The following is a 17,689-nucleotide window of genomic DNA, read 5'->3' as shown; positions in this document are numbered from 1 at the left end:
CCTCTGCTCCAGTCGCGCTCCCCTCGCCCCTCTCTCCGCACCTTCGGCTCCGCTGCCCGCCCCTGCCCTTCTCGCTGCCCCCGGCGCTGCCCCCGGCCCCTGCCCCGCCGCCGGCACCATGCGCGGGCGGCCGCGGTGGGCGGCAGGCGAGGCTGCGGTGCCGGCGCGGGTGCCCCCTTCCTCCTGCCCTCGCCCGCTCCAGGCGACCCGCTGAGAGATGGACTTGGCAGGCGTGCTGCTGGCGCTGCTCCTCGTGCTGGTGCTGGTTGTCTCTCTGCTCTCCAACCTCCTGGTGCTGCTATGCTTCGTCTACAGTACGGAGATCCGCAAGCAGGTCGCCGGGGTTTTCCTGGTGAACTTATCCTTCTGCAACCTGCTTCTCACCGTTCTGAACATGCCTTTTACCCTGCTGGGCATCCTGAGGAACCAGCAACCCCTCGGGGGCTGCGTCTGCAAGGCGGTGGGTTTCCTGGAAACTTTCCTGACTTCCAACACAATGCTGAGCATGGCAGCGCTCAGCATCGACAAATGGATTGCCGTGGTGTTCCCCCTAAGCTACACCAGCAAGATGCGGTATAAGGACGCTGTGATACTGATGGGCTACTCGTGGCTCCACTCCCTCACGTTCCCCTTGGTATCCTTGTTTTACTCATGGGTAGATTACAACAGCGTTTACGCCTCTTGCACCTTACACCTGAAGGAAGAGACGGAGAGGAGAAGGTTTACAGTGTTCACCATTGTCTTTCACTCCACCAGTTTCATGCTGTCTCTGGTGATCTTGTGTTTCACCTATTTAAAGGTGTTGAAAGTTGCCCGATTCCACTGCAAGCGGATAGACATTATTACCATGCAGACTCTGGTTTTGCTGGTGGATATCCACCCCAGGTAATCGTGCGCGCTCGGACTCACAGCCCCCGGTCACTCGCGGTAGTCACCCCGGGCAGAAGCGATATCCCTCCTCCCCAGCACCCTTTCCTGCCTGCCCCGGCCGCATGGCGAGCGCTCCTGCCTCTAGCTTCAGACGCTGCTTACAGTGCCAGGAACGGTGACTTGTGCATTTGTAGCCTTCTCTGTTTGAATGCTAATCGGGCTCTCCGGGTTGTGCCACTTGCCTGAGCTCCCTTCAAGCGGGAGGCACGGCTTTGTCGAGCGCGATCGTCCCGAGGCTCGGCGGGGCTGGGGCTATCCTCCCTCCCTCCGGGCTGCCCTCCTCTCCCCGAGAGGAGTGCCTTCCTCTTCCCGGGGGGGCTGCCCTCCTCCCCTCGGGCTGCCCTTCCCCCGGACCGGGCTGCCCTTCCCTTGGACCGGGCTGCCCTCCTCCCCTCGGGGCTGCTCTTCTCCCGGACCGGGCTGCTCTCCTCCCCTCGAAGCTGCCTTCCTCTCCCTTCCCTTCCCGGGCGCAGGGGTTTTCGGGCGTGGAGAGGGTTCTTCCCCTCTTCCTTGCGCTCAAGTCTCACCTCCTCCCTTCTTGCCTTAACACCCTTACTGCTCTTTTCCCTCCGTAGTGTGAAGCAGCGCTGTCTGAACGAGCAGAAAAGGAGGAGGCAGCGGGCTACCAAGAAAATCAGTATTTTTATAGGGTCGTTCGTGATCTGTTTTGGTCCTTACATTATCACCAGGTTAGTATCCCCTGTAGGGTGGGAGACTTGGCGGGGTCAGGATGTCCTGTGATGCCCAGGTGCCCGGAGGTCCTACAGCTAATTTTGGGGGGCCAGGGGCAAACGGACCTTGAGGGCCAGAGGACCGGTCTTGAGGGCCAGAGGACACAAGCACACACACAAACATACCGCTACTGTCCGCACACCCAGTCCTAGGGGACAGCCCCGGCAGGACCTGGCTCTCCTTCCCTCATCGCAGCCAGGTCCGGGCACCTCTGCTAAAAGCAAGCAGCTTTTAGGACAAGTGCCGGGAATTAATTACATGCCAGGGGCAGATAAAAGCAGTTTGAAAGTCTTGCCACCCTTCATTATTAGCACAACCCTCGCAACAGAGAGGAAAACAGGCAGACTTTCCTGTTTTTGGTTTTTTTTTTTTTTTTTTTTTTTTGTTTTTTTTTTTTTTTTGTTTTTTTTTTAGGCATAAGGCCAAGCTTGCTGCTGTTGGAAGCAGAGTTGATATAATTTAAATTTGTCCAGCCTGATAATCTGTCAGATAAGATTTCAGTCTGGAAACATTAACGCCGGTAAATATATTGCTAATGGTGCAGCACAGACTTGTGATGAGGTGTAAAAGTTATCTCCCAGGAAAAGCAATAATTAGACTCCTTAAATGTATAGAAAACACTGTGTTCCTCAACAGGGCAGAGTTGTAAGCATCCATCCTGGTGGTTTGCACCTTTTGAAGTGTCCATGCATCATTATCTACTTGTGGAGTCTTCATACAATAGATGATTATTATAGGGCAGAGTTGTAAGCATCCATCCTGGTGGTTTGCACCTTTTGATTGTCCATGCATCATTGTTATCTACTTGTGTAGTCTTCATACAATAGATGATTATTACTATTTTTAAATCTTGTGTAAACCAGTGAGCTGGAAGTCAGTGTAACTACACAGAATTGCAGCATCCCAGCATTCAAACTTTCATCTCTAAACTGAAATGGGCTACATCTTTCACAAGTGATTTTAAAATATATTTCCCACTTTCCCAGTGTGTTCCAGACAGCCTTGAAGAGTGCTGACTGGTGTTGGGGGACATGTACTAGTGTGCAAAACCCCCTGGAGAGCGCTTCTTCAAGGCTGTTACCAAGCTGCCAGTGTCTGCAGCCACACCAGCTCACAGAAGCTGTCCAGCTTTAGTGCTCTGTCTTACAGTCACACACATACAGAGCCACTGCCCTTTTCTGAGAGGAGTAGGGGACAGGTTAAGGCCAGTGCACTAAACAGACAATATTTTTAACATTTTTAAAGTTACATTTATTTCAGTTCCCATTTACATGTTGAAAGGTATTCCTTCCTGATTGCCTGGATAACTACATCTTTTTTTCTGCAGTTGAAAGGATTATTACAAATATTAACATTACATCACATAGTTAAAAGGTCAGTTTATCATTGTTCAGTACATTTTGAGTCATGTTCTATTCACTTTTGCCATAATCAGGATGTAATTATGTTGAGCAAAGTGGATTTTGCCATCTTCTTTCCATCTGAACATTATGAAGCTCAGCAAATTCCAAATGTGGCCACATTTTTCAGGGTGAAGGTATTTCTCATAAACTTCTGCAATAAAAGTTACTTCCCTCTTCAGACCTTGCATTTGGCAAACGTGAGATGGTGCATTTTCTATGTGTGACAAACTGGTACCCACTGAATCACTAGAGAGAAGGCTGAGGACTAGTTTATGGAAATGTGTGTCAAGGTACAGCTGTCACAGGGACTGAGCTGGTTCAGCGACAGCAGAATGGGAAGTATTTGGGCAGGATATCCTAAAAGGCTTCTTGTCTCAAAGACAAGAGAGTGCCAAGACAGCACTTTATGAAAACTGGTAATGGAGGTGAGATTGGAGGACTTGCTGCCATGCCTGATTCTCTGTTCTTCTCTCATTCTGCTTTTTTAGGGGGTGGCACTGAAGCGTTCTCTGGGGAGGCAATGTAAAAGCCATCCTCACTGTTGTCTTGCTCTTGGCCTGGTGACTCAGGTTGCATTGTGAGCTCAGTATTTGCTCCTCACTTCAGAAATTTGAATGAGATTAAGCTCATTAGCAATATATTCGTCTGTTCACTAAGAGACGACAGATGAATTTAATCTCTTTTGTAACAGCACTGAAAACATGAAAATCATACTAAGATGCATTCAGATGGGTATTTCTGACTAGTTTTGTCCAGATCCTTTATCTTATTAAAATCTGTGTAATTTTTCTTCTGTTGGCTTCAGTGCAATTAAGTTAAGATCCATAATGCATAAATGGGAACACAGAAATACATTTATTTTCAAGACTGAAAGATATCTTACTCTTCTTATTTAGTGTCTTTATAAAAACATCAATTTTATAAATATCAATTATATATTTCTTGTATTAGGATGATATGCAGGATGGGATAAACTTAAGCAAGTAGCAAGTGTCATTTATTGTACATTTTTTTCTCATATTTTGTATCTTCCTATTCTACTTATTTTGAATTCACTGGAACTTTTTCTGAGCAACTTCAAATAGAAGTCATCTGTTTTTTTAAATGCACTTGACATAATAATGATTTTACTCTTAGACATATAAATAAGGAATTTTCCTGTCACTTGTAGCAATGTTCAGTCCAAATGATGATAAGTCAGCTTTTCTATGAGGAGGGACTGGAACAGCTTCAAAAGTCAACGCCCTGAAAGTCAGGAGCTCTGCATTTTGGAAAGAGGACAGAAGGTTCTTCAAGCCTTGAGAAAGCTTCTCATCTTACATCTTCAAACAGTGATGTCTTAGAGTACAGAAAAAGGCTGTTTTATCTCCCAGAACATTTTCTTTTCTTCTGGGATGAATAGAGCAAAGTAGGATACTCTTGCTCCTGCGAAAGGTTCTACAAAAGATATACACAAAATAAAAGTCCCTCACCCTGTTCTTTCCACCGTCCTGGAGGATTTGCAGATGTGCTGGGTGAGATATTTGCTGGAATGGTCTGAAGGATTGTCCTCACTTCTGTGGAAAAAATGTTTAACTTAGTTGTGGTTTCTGCCCCCATGATTAATGCATCCCTCTCAGCTGAGGTGCTGAGGCCACTAATCTGTGAAGCACAGACCAGGAGACACAGGTCTGGACACAGCTGACTGGTCATATAATGATGATAAAATTGTTGTCTCCTTGTTTTCTTTGGCCAATCTAGAAGTCAGCCAAATGCACACAAAAACTTCCATGGCCAAGTAGCTGTAGGTGTGCTGCTAAGCATACTGTGGGATTGCAGGTGCCAGCCAGACCTCCCTGAGATACTGCCAGGTTGTTTTTCATTCTGCAGTGGTGTAAAATGAATCTGCTTTGCATCCGTGTTGATTCACCACAGTGGGGTAATGAAGGTTCTCTGGTCTGGTCTGAGGGGATGGATTCAGTGACCTAGACCACATTTCTGGTGTCATTTGAGATGCTGCATGGCATCCAAGTCCTTTACCTAGGCTGGCAGATGTGCCACAGGACCTTCCAGGAGCAGCAGCCTGATGCCAATGGGGTCTTGTCCAAACATCTCAAGTGTCAATAGACAGCTCTACTCAGGAAACTGCCCTGAGTCACATGTGTCTATCTCAAGCTTGCTATGGGAGAGAGGTAGTCAATTACGTCACCACAATTTTGACCACTTACCAGCACAGCTCAGTAAATTCAGAAAGTGAACACTAAACTGCAGCACTCTCTTCTCTCCTCTGTACAGAAGCATTACCACTGAAAACAGTTTTTCCCTCTTTCCATAGTAGGAATTGATTTTGTCTCCCAGTGGCCTTGCTAGGAAAGTTTTCTTTGCCCCTATTGAATGTGAGGAGTAAGTCCATGGCCCTTCTCCTGCAGGGACTGTGTACTGTAAGAAAATAAATGGTACTTGAATGTTTCATGAAGCATGTGTTGAGCACTGGGCTCAGTGTGAATATAACACTCAAGTGTTTCCATTTCTCTTTAATGTTTAACAGGTTGATAGAGCTCATTCCTTTTGTTACCATAAATTACTACTGGGGAATTATAAGCAAGTGCCTCACCTACAGTAAGGCTGCATCGGATCCGTTTGTTTACTCACTTTTACGTCAACAGTACAAAAAAGTTCTGATCAACATCGTCAACAGGATACTGAAGAGGGACCTGTATCCGTCATCGGGGTACAACAGTTCTCTCGACACCGAAAACGATTACTGCTTGCACAGAACAAACTGACAACAGGAAAGCACTCCCCTTCCAGGGAGACAGGTGTTTGCTGCTGCTGGAAAACTGCCTTTCTCCTCTCCTGCTGACAGTGGTGACAGTCTCCAGGGTGTGAAGGCTGCATTAATGTGACACATTGCATCGTGGACTTTCATAAAAAGGCTCTTCCCTGGTCTGCAGCCAAGCACAATTCATGGCAAAGCCTTTTCCCCAGTGAACAGAGTTGGCTTGAGGGGTTTTGAGAGAGCCTTTTGAGGCTTTAGAGGAGCTTAGATAGCTCTTAATGTTTCATGTGTGAAGACTTGGTATGTCTTGGAGCATTCCATATCAAACATGACATTCCAGAGTCTTCTGGGAGCACAGGAATTCCCACATTGGAAGGACAGGTTCAGAGTCCTCCGTGCTGCACATGTAACTTGGCAGCCCAGGATCTGCTATTGGTTTTGAACATCAAAAATAGATATTTTAATTGATTTATTGTATTGGTGCCTCAAGTGAGTCAGCACTTTGAATCTGAGATTGTCATTATTATTATTATTATTATTATTATTATTATTATTATTATTTATTACTAGGCATCATGATTGTAACATAGCCTTTAGGAAGTGGTACATATATATATTTGATATGCCAGTATTCTATCAAGCATAACCAAAGTTCACATATCTGAGTAATATTTAGCACTTCAGTGGTATGTGATTACAATAATTGCAGCAACAGTAACGAAGACATGTACGGAATTTAGTTAAATAGCACTGTAGTTTCACCACTGAGCTAATACTTCCATTCAAGCAAGCTTTTTATTCAAAATAAAAACATCAGTAGAAGTGACAGATACCATTGTGTTTAAGATATATTACTTCAGAAGCTATCTGTTTTCAAAGGAAAGGCTAAAATACATTAATTCTTTCTAAGGGATATATAATGTAAAGTATTTCATGCATTGGCTATATATGGTGGATTGTCATAATACTGTACAATCTTTTCTTTAATAATGATCAATTAATCTAGTGATTTTAACTGAAAACAAGAGATGTCAGAAATATTATAACAGACCTGCTGCCAAATGCCCAGAAATATAAAGCTGCTTTGTTATCATATGTATTTTTCTCTTTTATTTCTTTTTAAATTTAAACAGGTTTTGGAAAAAAATGTAGGAATTATTTTTGAACAATATTCCTTTGATTATGTAAGACATTTATTAAAATTTAAGAATTCTATGGCATTCAATAAACTACTATTTTCTAATTGAGTACATAAGGGAGAAAGTAAAGCAATTCTAAAGTATATTTTAAGAAAAATAAAAAAGAAAGATGACAGTAAAGTACTCTTATTTTTATGTAACAATGCACTTGACCCTATAAAGCATTGAAAAGGCTATTTCTGGTCAAACTAAGCATATAAGCATGTGATTAGCACAAATACAATTTTCTTTGAAGCTAACAGTTCTATTTCTAGGCTGAAAATTAAGTACACACTCAACTGTTTTGCAAAATCAGTGTTGAGCTGTCAGCACATTGAGAGGGTTTTTCCCACCATCCACAGTGAGGAAAGAGAGTGTCTTGTTCAATCCCACTGAAGTCAAAGAAAGATGATGCTGCCTAACAAATACAGTGTTCTCTTACCTCCTGCTTTTAATCTTTGGGGCCTTTATGATGCTCTTTTTTTTTTTTTTTATTTTCCCCATGCAAATACCTTAGGCCTCTGTGCTTTGCATCTATAGTTCTGCCTGTGTTTAAATTGAATGTACTATAATGGTTTTGTCTTCTTAGTAAAGTATTTGTACTCTCTTCAATTTTGTGTAAATACAGTATTTCAGAAAAAAAAAAAAAAAAGTTGTCTGTGGAATCTTTTCAGTCTAAATGTCTTCCTGTCTCCCCATGCCTCCCCCTCTTCCATGCTGCTAGAAAAACCTGATGTTTCAGTCTCTCATTTCAGCTGCAACATAAGGACCTGATAACTCTGTGGGGAGTGGGAGGGATGCTAAATTTTCAGTAATTTTTTAGTCAGTTTTGTGCCAAAAAGTTTTAATAGCCTACAGTAGCTGTCCATGAATAAACATGAGTTTACTGATACCTACAGTTGTTAGCTTACCCTTGGTTTCCTAAACAAAATGGTCTTCACTTTGGGAAAAGAATATGTTACATACAGTTAAGTGTATTAAGTTGTCACCTTCAAAACATACAAATGAAATAAAGCATTATTATTAGAGAAAACGGTAGAGGAGAAAAAAATAATAAACTTTAAAGCTATTGGAGTAATAAACTTCTAAAGCTAATAAGCTATAAGCCACATTTTGAAGGTAGAAAACAGAACCTTGTTAAAAATGCTGCCTCTGCTATTAGGCTAATTAATGATGCTTACATATGACAGTTGAGGGTGTATACCTTACAATATCTCTCAGTCTCACTAAACATTGAGTATTTCTGGAGGTGCTCAGGTCTAAATGGGAAAAAAATAATTGAGCCTGCACTAGGTGTTGCAGAACATCTTTTAGATTTAATTTCCACATGGAATTAGGAAGCCAAGATCTACATCACTGCAGACCAGAAACTAAGCAAGGGCAAGGAGGGCCGTAGTGCTCTCAGTCCCGATTTGCAATGGAGTTCAACAGCCTCGTTTAGCGCTACCAAAAGGCACCTCCCCCTGCTCAATATGCAGGTAAATTTGTCCTTTCTCTCCTCTTCTCACCACCCACTCCCCGCCAGAGAAGGTCTTGCTCTACTTTTCTAACAAAGCTGGAAACATCCAGTGAGAGGTGTCACTTTCATTCCCTTGGCTCCCTGACACAGGCAGAACTCATGAGGTTTGTGCTCCATTCTTCATGCTGTGTTTTATTGAGGGGCAGGAGGAGCTGGAGGAACCCACACTCTGCCCCCACTGCTCTGGAATGCCACAGAAGGTATCCAAGGATCTAGTGCTACATATATCTTACACTATGGGAACATTCAGCAGGGGCTGTGGATTCCCTCTTCCTGACACATTGACATTTTAGGTAAAACAGGGGGTACACAGTCCTGACAGCATGGTTTTGTTTGGAGCAGATTTCCAACAGAGCTGAAGTGTGTTATCCAAAATGGCCTCTTGCCAACTCAGAGGTAGTGCTCTAGCAGACTTCATCTGGATTTCCTGCCCAAGGGCCTTTGCTAAGAGACAAGAGATAGGCAAATACTCAGCCACTGTGTTGGGGAGGTGGAAATGCCACAGGGGTTAGCAGGACCTGCCTGATTTCCTTAGCAGGAGGTGCTGTCTCACCCACCTGTGGCTGAGGGGAAAGGATGGCAAGTTCTTAAAAGAGTGTACAAGAAAATTTCTCAAAGAAGTAGGGCCCCTAGAAATTTCCAGGGCTGTGGGTTTTCAGCTCCTGGTTGCAATTCAAATTCACAAAGTCCTCTCCTCTTCTCCAAACTTGTGTTTTGTCTGCAAAGACTGGAGCAGAGAACTGCACTTCCCCTGAATGACATCCTCCACCTAATGGCAGGCAGGGTATAAATTCTGCAGCACAACAAACCTTTAATCAGTCCATGCAAATGAGGAGATACTAAACTTTAATTCTTAACACATATTCACCAAAATATTTCCAAGCCTGATGATTTGGATATTCTCAGGCGAGATCCAGGATGGCATTTTGAATCTGCCTTTTCAGGAGGAAATGGAGTCTGTGTGCCTCATTTTAATATTTTAATAGGTGAGTGCTCTGATATTCATTTATGAAAAAGAGGGTCACCTCTTCATAAAGAAAATAAAGCTTTTTTTTTTTCCACATAAGCTCTGAGACTGACAGACTGAGTTTCTGAGGCAATAAAGTCAAAGTATTGTTTAGACTGATTCCCAAAAGATTTAGGTATGAGCTGGCTCCCAGCCTGCTAAATCCCGACAGGATGGATGTGCTTCACTACAAAACTAGTTTTCTTGGATGAGAACTTTAGTGTCTCTGAGCTTAGATGGCAGCTGAGCACCAAGGACCTCAAATTTGTGAATTTTCTCTCCACAAATTCCTTAGCCTCACTGAAGAGCAGACACGTTATTCATCTGGGTAACTCAGCATCTAATAAACTTCTGCAAATAATCTGTGCAGCTCAGTGATTACTGAATACATATTTATCTTGTCTTAACTTGAGTAATGCTGGTATTGAACTTAAATTTCAGAGCTAATTGCAATGTTAGGCTTGTTACATGGTTAAATCTGTTTACAGCTGGAGACCATGAGCTCAAAAGTAATTTCCAACTTAAATGGCTTTATGATTTTAAGCGACAATATAAGTTTCTTAATGCAAGTGCTTGGACATGACCAGAGACTGATCATGCTCTTTTACAACTGTGGGTTAAAATTTGAGCCCTTTAATAAATTTAGCAGCATTGAGCCTTATTGAAAAAAAAAATACCTATAACAAGATATTTAAGCCCTCCTATGTGAAAGGCTTAAAAAAAAAATCAAACACAAAATACAAACTGAAGAGAACTATCTAGTGTGAGTGGGAAAGTTTGATTACATTACTTAGAGGACATATTTTCTGTCGTATTTGAGGTGCTTTTTTACCCCCCCCAATAATTACCTGCCCTTGTGCAGATGGAATGTGTGTCTGTCTCAAAAGCACATAGCATATTTCAGTATTTTGAAGAGCAAATGGCTTGTTCAGTCTGGTTCAGAAGGACACCTGGTTTGTGGGAAGTGTTAATTACACAAGTAAATCAGAGATTCTGCTTTTTATTTTTGGAAAGTAGTCCAATTAATATTTAATGGCTCAGCTGGAGACACAGCAGAGATGACCTTAAGAAAGGTTGTAAATATATGAATATCTTTCAGCAGCAGAAGCCTGGGGGAGCAAAATGTCACCTGGCACAGTACATGCAGCCAGCTCCTTCTCTGAGCTGGAGCTGCTTTTCCCTGTGGCTTATGAATGGGAAACAGGCCAAATGACTGGTCCCATTTCTGCATATCCCTGATTCTTCTGTCTTTAATGTCATATTTTTCTTGCCAGGACAGGAGGGTGCATGATGCAAACTTGGTGCTTCTGCTCTTTTCTGTAAGTGAGCAATGCATGAACCACGAGCTGCTTCCAGCCAGGCTTCTCATACATTCTCTATGCAAATGAAACATATTGCAAAGCAGGTATGTTGGATGTCATAGGGTCCATATGGTTTTAAAGGTAGTTTTGAGTGTTGAGAACTACAAATCATTCCGTGCACTGACATCACTTTTTAACTAGATGCCTTTAGCCATAAGCGAAGCACCTTCATTTCAGTGTGCAATCCATTATCACAAGAGTGCAAATTGTTGAGCAGTTCACTGTGGACAGTAAAGATGCCAAAAAAATCCCAAAAACATCTCCTTTGGGACAGAACCTAAGTTTTGTGGTACATGTTTCATCCATCTCACTGCATCCCACTGTGTCTTGTACAGGTTTGTATCCAGCAAATTTGGAGCAAACTATCCAACATATCCTTAACTTTCCAAGTTTCCTTTCCTTTACCAAATGGATTGAAATCTTCAAACACTTTCCAAGAAAGATCCTCATGCCTAACACTAGAGTGTTTTCTCTCAACTCACTTTCCCAATTTGATTTTTTTTCCAACCAAGGCGTAGCACTCAAATTGTACTTCAATGAAGCCTGACCGTAAGTGGCAGACTCATTACCACCTTCTTTTCACTTTTATAATTCCTGTCATTACATATCCAACCTCTCTCTTCTCTTTGCTTGCAGCTGTCAGCCCTGATGCACATTTTCAGAATGCTTTCTGAAACCCATTTAATTGCTCAGTACCCTTGCTCCATGGCATGGGACTGGAGATTTGGTTGGTGTGGTTTGTGTGTGTGCATTCCATGGAAATATTTAAACATGTCTTAGGTCTTATGTTTCATATTTGTCTTTTATCATGGGAAAACAAAATGTTGATTGGTGACATGTGCCTTTTGTGTTACAAAAGGCTGCTGATCACTCCTCAAAGTTCTTAGCTCAGACTGGCTTTCAGCTTGAAATCTGGCTTTTCAGCTAATCAGACCCTTATTGTTATCATTGTTAATGAAGCCTGCTTTAGGCATTTAAAATATCTTTTGGGCTTCTCACACAGAAGTCTGAATACTTCATTATCCTTTTATTCTTAATACCTAGCTGGAAGCCAGATAAGTATTAGAACTGCTAATCTCAGGACACCTGAGGCACAGACAGATGAAAGACCACACAGCCAGGAAAGGATCAAATTGCATGAAATGTGATTTAGAAGATACCTGGGAATGAAAGACAAATAAGGTCATCCTGAATCTGTCTGTTGATCTTTTGGTCGAAGTTTCTTAAAAATGTGCTTGTCATAATGGTTAAGCATACCTCAGAGTTTGCAGTGGAGCTGAATTTTTGGGAGGAAGATATTTAGGATACAAGAATAGGATATTCCTCCTCCTTTCATCCTGAGGAGCTTGCTGTGCCAGCACCATGCAAAAAAGGGAGTGGCAGACACTCCTTACTCATAAAACAGCTGCATGTGTTGAAGATACAGCTCCCTTTTGAGCTTTTCTAGATGGAGTTTCAGTGTTCTTCTCTGGGTGTGACAGCTCAGGCTGGGATCTCTCCTCTTGGAGAGCACCACCTTGGCCAGGCTGGAATTTTGGTAGAAATTTGAGCTGCTGTGTATGAGAGAGCAGACTCCATGTACAGGATGGTGAAGTTCAGTGGGTAGGGCATTTATCACAAAGGAGGGAGGATGCCTCTGCCTCGCTTCTGAGGGCTGCTTATATCCCATCTCTGTATTACATCCCATTAATTTTGTTGGTGGACAGAAAATAAGTTTTCTGAATCAGAAAATAAGTTCAGGGAAAGGTCCTGACTTTATTGACTTCCACTGGAGGTAAGCCAAGATTTTTCTTGAAGGTTTTCATCAGCAGACTCCAAGTCTAAATTTGCAGAAATCTTTTGAGAAGGTCATGTAAGATCACCTCAGTTATGAAGTCTGCTGACTGAATGAATCAGAATAAAGAAAAAAAAAAAGTTTGATTCTTGTATACCCTAGTGAACCACCTTAACAGCACTGAATGGAAATGTAATCTAAGGTGTATGTTTTTCTAAAAGTGACAAAAAAGATGTCAAGCAGACTGGAAACACAGATGGTGTGGCTGTTGAGGAGCCTGCACTCCAGTTCTCTGACAGTTTCTTACACCCCTGAGCCCTTTTCTCCCTGAGCTTTCTCAGGCTGCTGTGCACATTCCTGCTTTCCTCTCTCTGATGAGTACCTTGTAAGCTCCTTTCTTCTAGACCCAGAGGACACAGGGACAGTGGTTCTGAAAAGTGATTCCAACCCAGGGTATGTTCCTTCTTTCTTAAATCCCCTGTTTATTCTTATTCATAAATGATCTCCTACTCCATTATTTTAATCTCTAGCCTTAGAGCTGAACAGAGACATGAGCAGCATATGCTCTTTGCATCTCTGCCAGCCTGTCTTCCCTTACCTACTGCTGGAAGCTCAGTCAATTCCCATGCTTCCTCCACCTTCATCAGCTTGTAAAGTTTCTACCTGCTCTCTGGTTTCTCATGTCAGCTGAAAGGCAGGCTATTCAGACAGACCCTTCTCTCCTTGATGCATTCCCTTGGGCTATTATGATGGTACCCCCCCTTTTTCCTTTTTTTTTTTTTTTTTTTTTTTTTTTCCCTGTGGTTTTGGTTTTCTGTGAGGTTTCTTTGTTGTCTTTAATAATTTTTCACTGACAGCCTTTTCAGTTTTTAATTTTGTGCAGCTGAGCAGGACTTCAAAATGCAAATTAAACAAACTAGTAAGAAAGCTGAGCCCCTCACTTTTTTGTGCTCAAAAAAGCAAACTGATAAAGGAATAAACCCAAGAATCTTACTGAATCTACTTTGTCCCTTGGGATTACAGCCTACCAATTTCTGCATAGAGAGTAATAATATGACTATTGTTACATTCTCACTTTCAGATAAAATTACCAGCTATCCATTTATGGCTGAATCAAGATATTCAGCATGAATTCCTCATAAAAATAAAATTCTTATTGTTAGAGCTTCCATAAATCTTCCCACCTACTGTCCTAATAAGCATAATGCAGGGAAGATTGGATGGAAATGCAACCTACCCCATGTGGATGCATGGTGGGTTTCTCCAGGCTTTTTCTGCAAAGGCTGAATGTCTGTAATTGCCCTGGCACTTCAGAGCCTCTATGTCCAAACCTGAAGCTCTCAGGTTCAGCCCTTGAGTGTCAGCCATCTTTTGGTTTTCAGCTGATTTTCATATCATGATATCAACCTGCAAAAAAACCCAGATAAATGGATCCCAGGACCTTCAGCTTTGTCATTTCCCCCACGGCCACGACACTGATTTGACGAGCCCTGAGGGTGGCTGTTGTTTGGCAGCTGGAAGCAGAACAGGACCAACATAAGGTGGAGTATGTAAATAGTTTATTCTGACACCCTGGCTTCCTCGCAGATGTTGGACTTGCCTTCTGGTACCATGCAGTTTGCTCCAGGGAGAAAGAAGGTGTGATTTGAGCTCTGTCTAGCACAATAATCTGCAAGGAAATGGAAAAACTCAGAAATTTCTCAGGATATCTGTTCTCCAAATTTGTCCTGCTTAGCAGTGCTTTAAAGGAAGGTCCTGACTAATAAAAATTTTAACCAGTAAAGTTAATTTTTTTGATGAGACACTAGTTCTTTTTTGTTCCCTAATGATAGTAAAAGATAACTCAGTGATATGAACGGTTGAGGGAAGTTAGAAAAATGCAAATTCCCAGTTATCATAGGGATCTCTGCATCACAGTAGCTCAGGTTGTTAATGGTAGACTAGAATGGCCAATGACAGCCTTGGAGCTCCTAAAGGTCTTGACTGAAGAAATCTCTCCCATAGAGTTCAGTTTGATATGTACATAAAAAGGCATTTCTCATACCTGTTCAAAATTTAGCAGTCCTGAATCAGCTCTTTAACCAGGGAAACATGATGACATCAGTAGCACCAGATTACTTTACACTGGCAGAGGTTTTATTCCAGAATGCTAGATTTTTAGAAAAGGTGAGAGGAGTATTTGACTAACTGATGGAGCTGTTCCCAGAGTTTAGCCCATGGTATTGTTCTCACAGTTCAGCCTGTGGCTAATAATTAAGACCTTATAGCTGTTTTTTTACTCTCCCTACTGCCCTGTGCTGTTTCTCTTGACCCTTCATAACTGTGTCTTGGCCTGCTTTATTCAAGTTATTTTTTCAGACCCTTGACTATCAAATTAGTCATTATTTGGCCAAGAAAAAACCAAATTCAACAGCTCAAATTATTTCTCATTATGAGTCAATGCTTAAGCCCCCATCCAATTTGTTACCTCTCTACAAAGCCTTTCCAATTTGTTAATGCTTTTCCCTGAAATGGGAACACTCATGCTTCTCATGTCATTGAATGCACAATAGCCTGACTGAAGGATGGCACATGGCAGTGCCTGCAGGACTCTGTAGCTCTCTAGTGGACCCTGGGACAATCCAGGAGGCAGCCCTGAAAGTGACACAGCACCACCACCCTGCCCTCCTCACACAGGACTTTGTGCAACCTACATTTGAAATAGAAATCTAGAAACCAATGAGTTTCTTACAAATGGCTTGGAAAGCCAGGATGGGTCTGGCATGAGTTATGCCCATGTAGATGAAGGTGGGAGGACAGCACTGGGGTCAGCAGGCTGTTTGTGATGGCTCTGTGGGGCTGGGTATGGTGCTGCTGAAAATCCCGGCAGCATGGGATCCTGCATGAGCTCCAGGACAGACTCCAGCCTGGTCTCTGCCCCTCTGATATCTCTATCCAGCACCTTTGGTGCCTGTGGGCAATTCAGCACATCTTGAATCTCAACATGATGAGTGGAGCATGCCTGAATACCACAGGCTACAGGTATTTTCTTCCAAGGATTGTCCGGGGAAAAAAGTGATGGTTTTGTATTTGGTCTGAAGTTTCCACTGGTAGATATTTTGATAATACAATGATAGATGTTTTGTAAATTCTTTTAATAAATGCAGAAAATAAAATTTGAAGTAAACCCCTTTATCTTTTAAAAAATTCTCTGTTTATTTTTTATAGGCTGTGCCACTCTGAAGAGTTGGAACCTTGATATAAAAACCCAAATATTAAGACATATATTATCTTGGCACAGATATTTAGCATGGTATAGATTCTCAGTATACTGCTATGTAATTTTAAGGTGCTTAAATATATTTTTAAACATTTTATATTGACTAATTTGACACCATTTTTCTCCTGGTGTAAAGTCAGACTTGTGTCTCAGAAGTGTATTTCTCAAAGTGAAGTTAAATCCTCAGAGCTGTCTGATTCATCTGAAATGGCTACTGCTTCTTGCTGAGATGAACTCCCAGTTTTCTGGGGAGTGCCAGCCTTGGAGGGCCTTATTTTTTCTTTGGAAAGTGCCAAGGATCTGCTTTAAAAGCATCAGGGTCTCTTAAGCATTTCCCCCATCAGTGTCTACAAACTACAGCACTTCAAATCACTTTTTCAAATGCTTCCCAGCACCTCTGTGAATGTGAAAAGAAAGCCCCAGAGAACTTTTTTTGAATGTTTTGGCATTAATGTTCTGTGAGACAGGGAGAAGAGATGAAGTGAAATGAGTCTCAAAATAGGACTGTCAAGTTCTTTTCTGGTAGAACTTACATTAATTTTTAATACTCCATCTGTGATCAGAAGAAAAGAAAGATCTTTAGTTCTCAGCACAGATCTTTTTTGAGCACACATTTTTCCTTGTAGCTGTTATATATTCAGTTCTGTGATTCACGAACATATTTGTATTATTTTTCTTGCTTTATGGGAGTCAGGCAGAGTCACCTTTGGGCCTCATCTTGAACAAAAACAGCAAAATGCATCAGCAGTAACCCCTCAGCAGTAATCCTGCTTTGCTACTTTTCATGTGGGAGTAATAAGAGGCAGCCTTTGAGAGGATAACAAGGTCCTTATGGCAGCCCTATCTTTTTAATGATTAAATTTAAATAATATTGTGTGCTTATAGCAGGATCTGGTGATCAGTGCATGCTATTTTGCACATGTTCTGCTGGATATAGAATCATATTTATTGCTGTTGTCCCTTTGTGGTCTCGTTCTACCATCTGGTGCCAGGTTCCTTTCCAGTCTTCTGTATCATTGGTGCCTTTGATCATGGATGAATTTTAACTAGATATCATTTTCCCCTGTCATCAAAAGAAACTTTCTGAGCGGCTTCATTTCTTACTGATTAACTCAAACAAGCACAGAGACCACATGAAGGGTAGGCTGAAAGAAAGGCATGTAGCCAGTTGAATCTTTTGGGGATGGTAGGGCCTTCTCCAGTTTTAATTGTGTTCTTCTGTGTTATGATAGGATCAGCTCAGTGAATCACCTGGATGTGGTATAAGCAACTAATTTTGTGGGTCAGTGACTTAGTTAATCTGTGACAAGTCAGAAGATAAAACCAGAATTTAATTATCACTGACAGCACTTGTACTGAATTTAAATAATTTAAATATTTTTCAAGAGCTGCATTTTTTAACATGTATTATATTTAATAAGGAAGGAAAGATGTATCTGTGACTATAATACTAAATGAGGGAAGTAAACCCACCCACTTGTTGTTTGCTTTTGTTTCCAGCTTATGAGGAAAAACTGGGGGAAAGAAATTGGCAAGACATGTCAAAATAAAAATTTTAAAAAAAATTACGACAAATTTTGCAGGAAATTTAATTTTTTGAGTATGGTGAAACTGGGTCACACTGAGGAAGTTTACTGGAGCATGATTCTTTCTCCCTTAGTGAATTGGTACAAATATGTACTTGATCAATAATGATGAAAAATAATTGGTAGAGGCTACAGGGAATTTTGAAGTATTTGAGACATGTAGGCAGTTGCAGTCCATGATCC

General features: G+C 41.8%; 1 protein-coding gene across 1 annotated transcript; it reads left to right on the top strand.

Moving 5' to 3' along the window:
• The first annotated feature begins 217 nt into the window (after nucleotides 1-217).
• Nucleotides 218-5,830, top strand: GPR78 (G protein-coupled receptor 78). The gene is made up of 3 exons (XM_041459226.1): nucleotides 218-885; nucleotides 1,506-1,619; nucleotides 5,593-5,830. The coding sequence occupies exons 1-3, from the start codon at nucleotides 218-220 to the stop codon at nucleotides 5,828-5,830; spliced, it is 1,020 nt and encodes a 339-aa protein (XP_041315160.1).
• The last annotated feature ends 11,859 nt before the right edge of the window (nucleotides 5,831-17,689 follow it).

Source organism: Pyrgilauda ruficollis, unplaced genomic scaffold, assembly GCF_017590135.1.
Source record: "Pyrgilauda ruficollis isolate IOZ18807 unplaced genomic scaffold, ASM1759013v1 scaffold1, whole genome shotgun sequence".
NCBI lineage: Eukaryota > Metazoa > Chordata > Aves > Passeriformes > Passeridae > Pyrgilauda > Pyrgilauda ruficollis.
Note: the sequence above shows the minus strand (reverse complement) of the source record. Positions and strands in the feature narration are given on the sequence as shown.

What these genes read in the sequence shown, in the direction of transcription:
- GPR78 (XM_041459226.1), top strand. Translation starts at nt 218, where the DNA reads ATGGACTTGGCAGGCGTGCTGCTGGCGCTGCTCCTCGTGCTGGTGCTG. An exon ending in CTGGTGGATATCCACCCCAG is followed by an intron (nt 886 to 1,505) that starts GTAATCGTGCGC and finishes TTCCCTCCGTAG; the next exon opens with TGTGAAGCAGCGCTGTCTGA. An exon ending in GGTCCTTACATTATCACCAG is followed by an intron (nt 1,620 to 5,592) that starts GTTAGTATCCCC and finishes AATGTTTAACAG; the next exon opens with GTTGATAGAGCTCATTCCTT.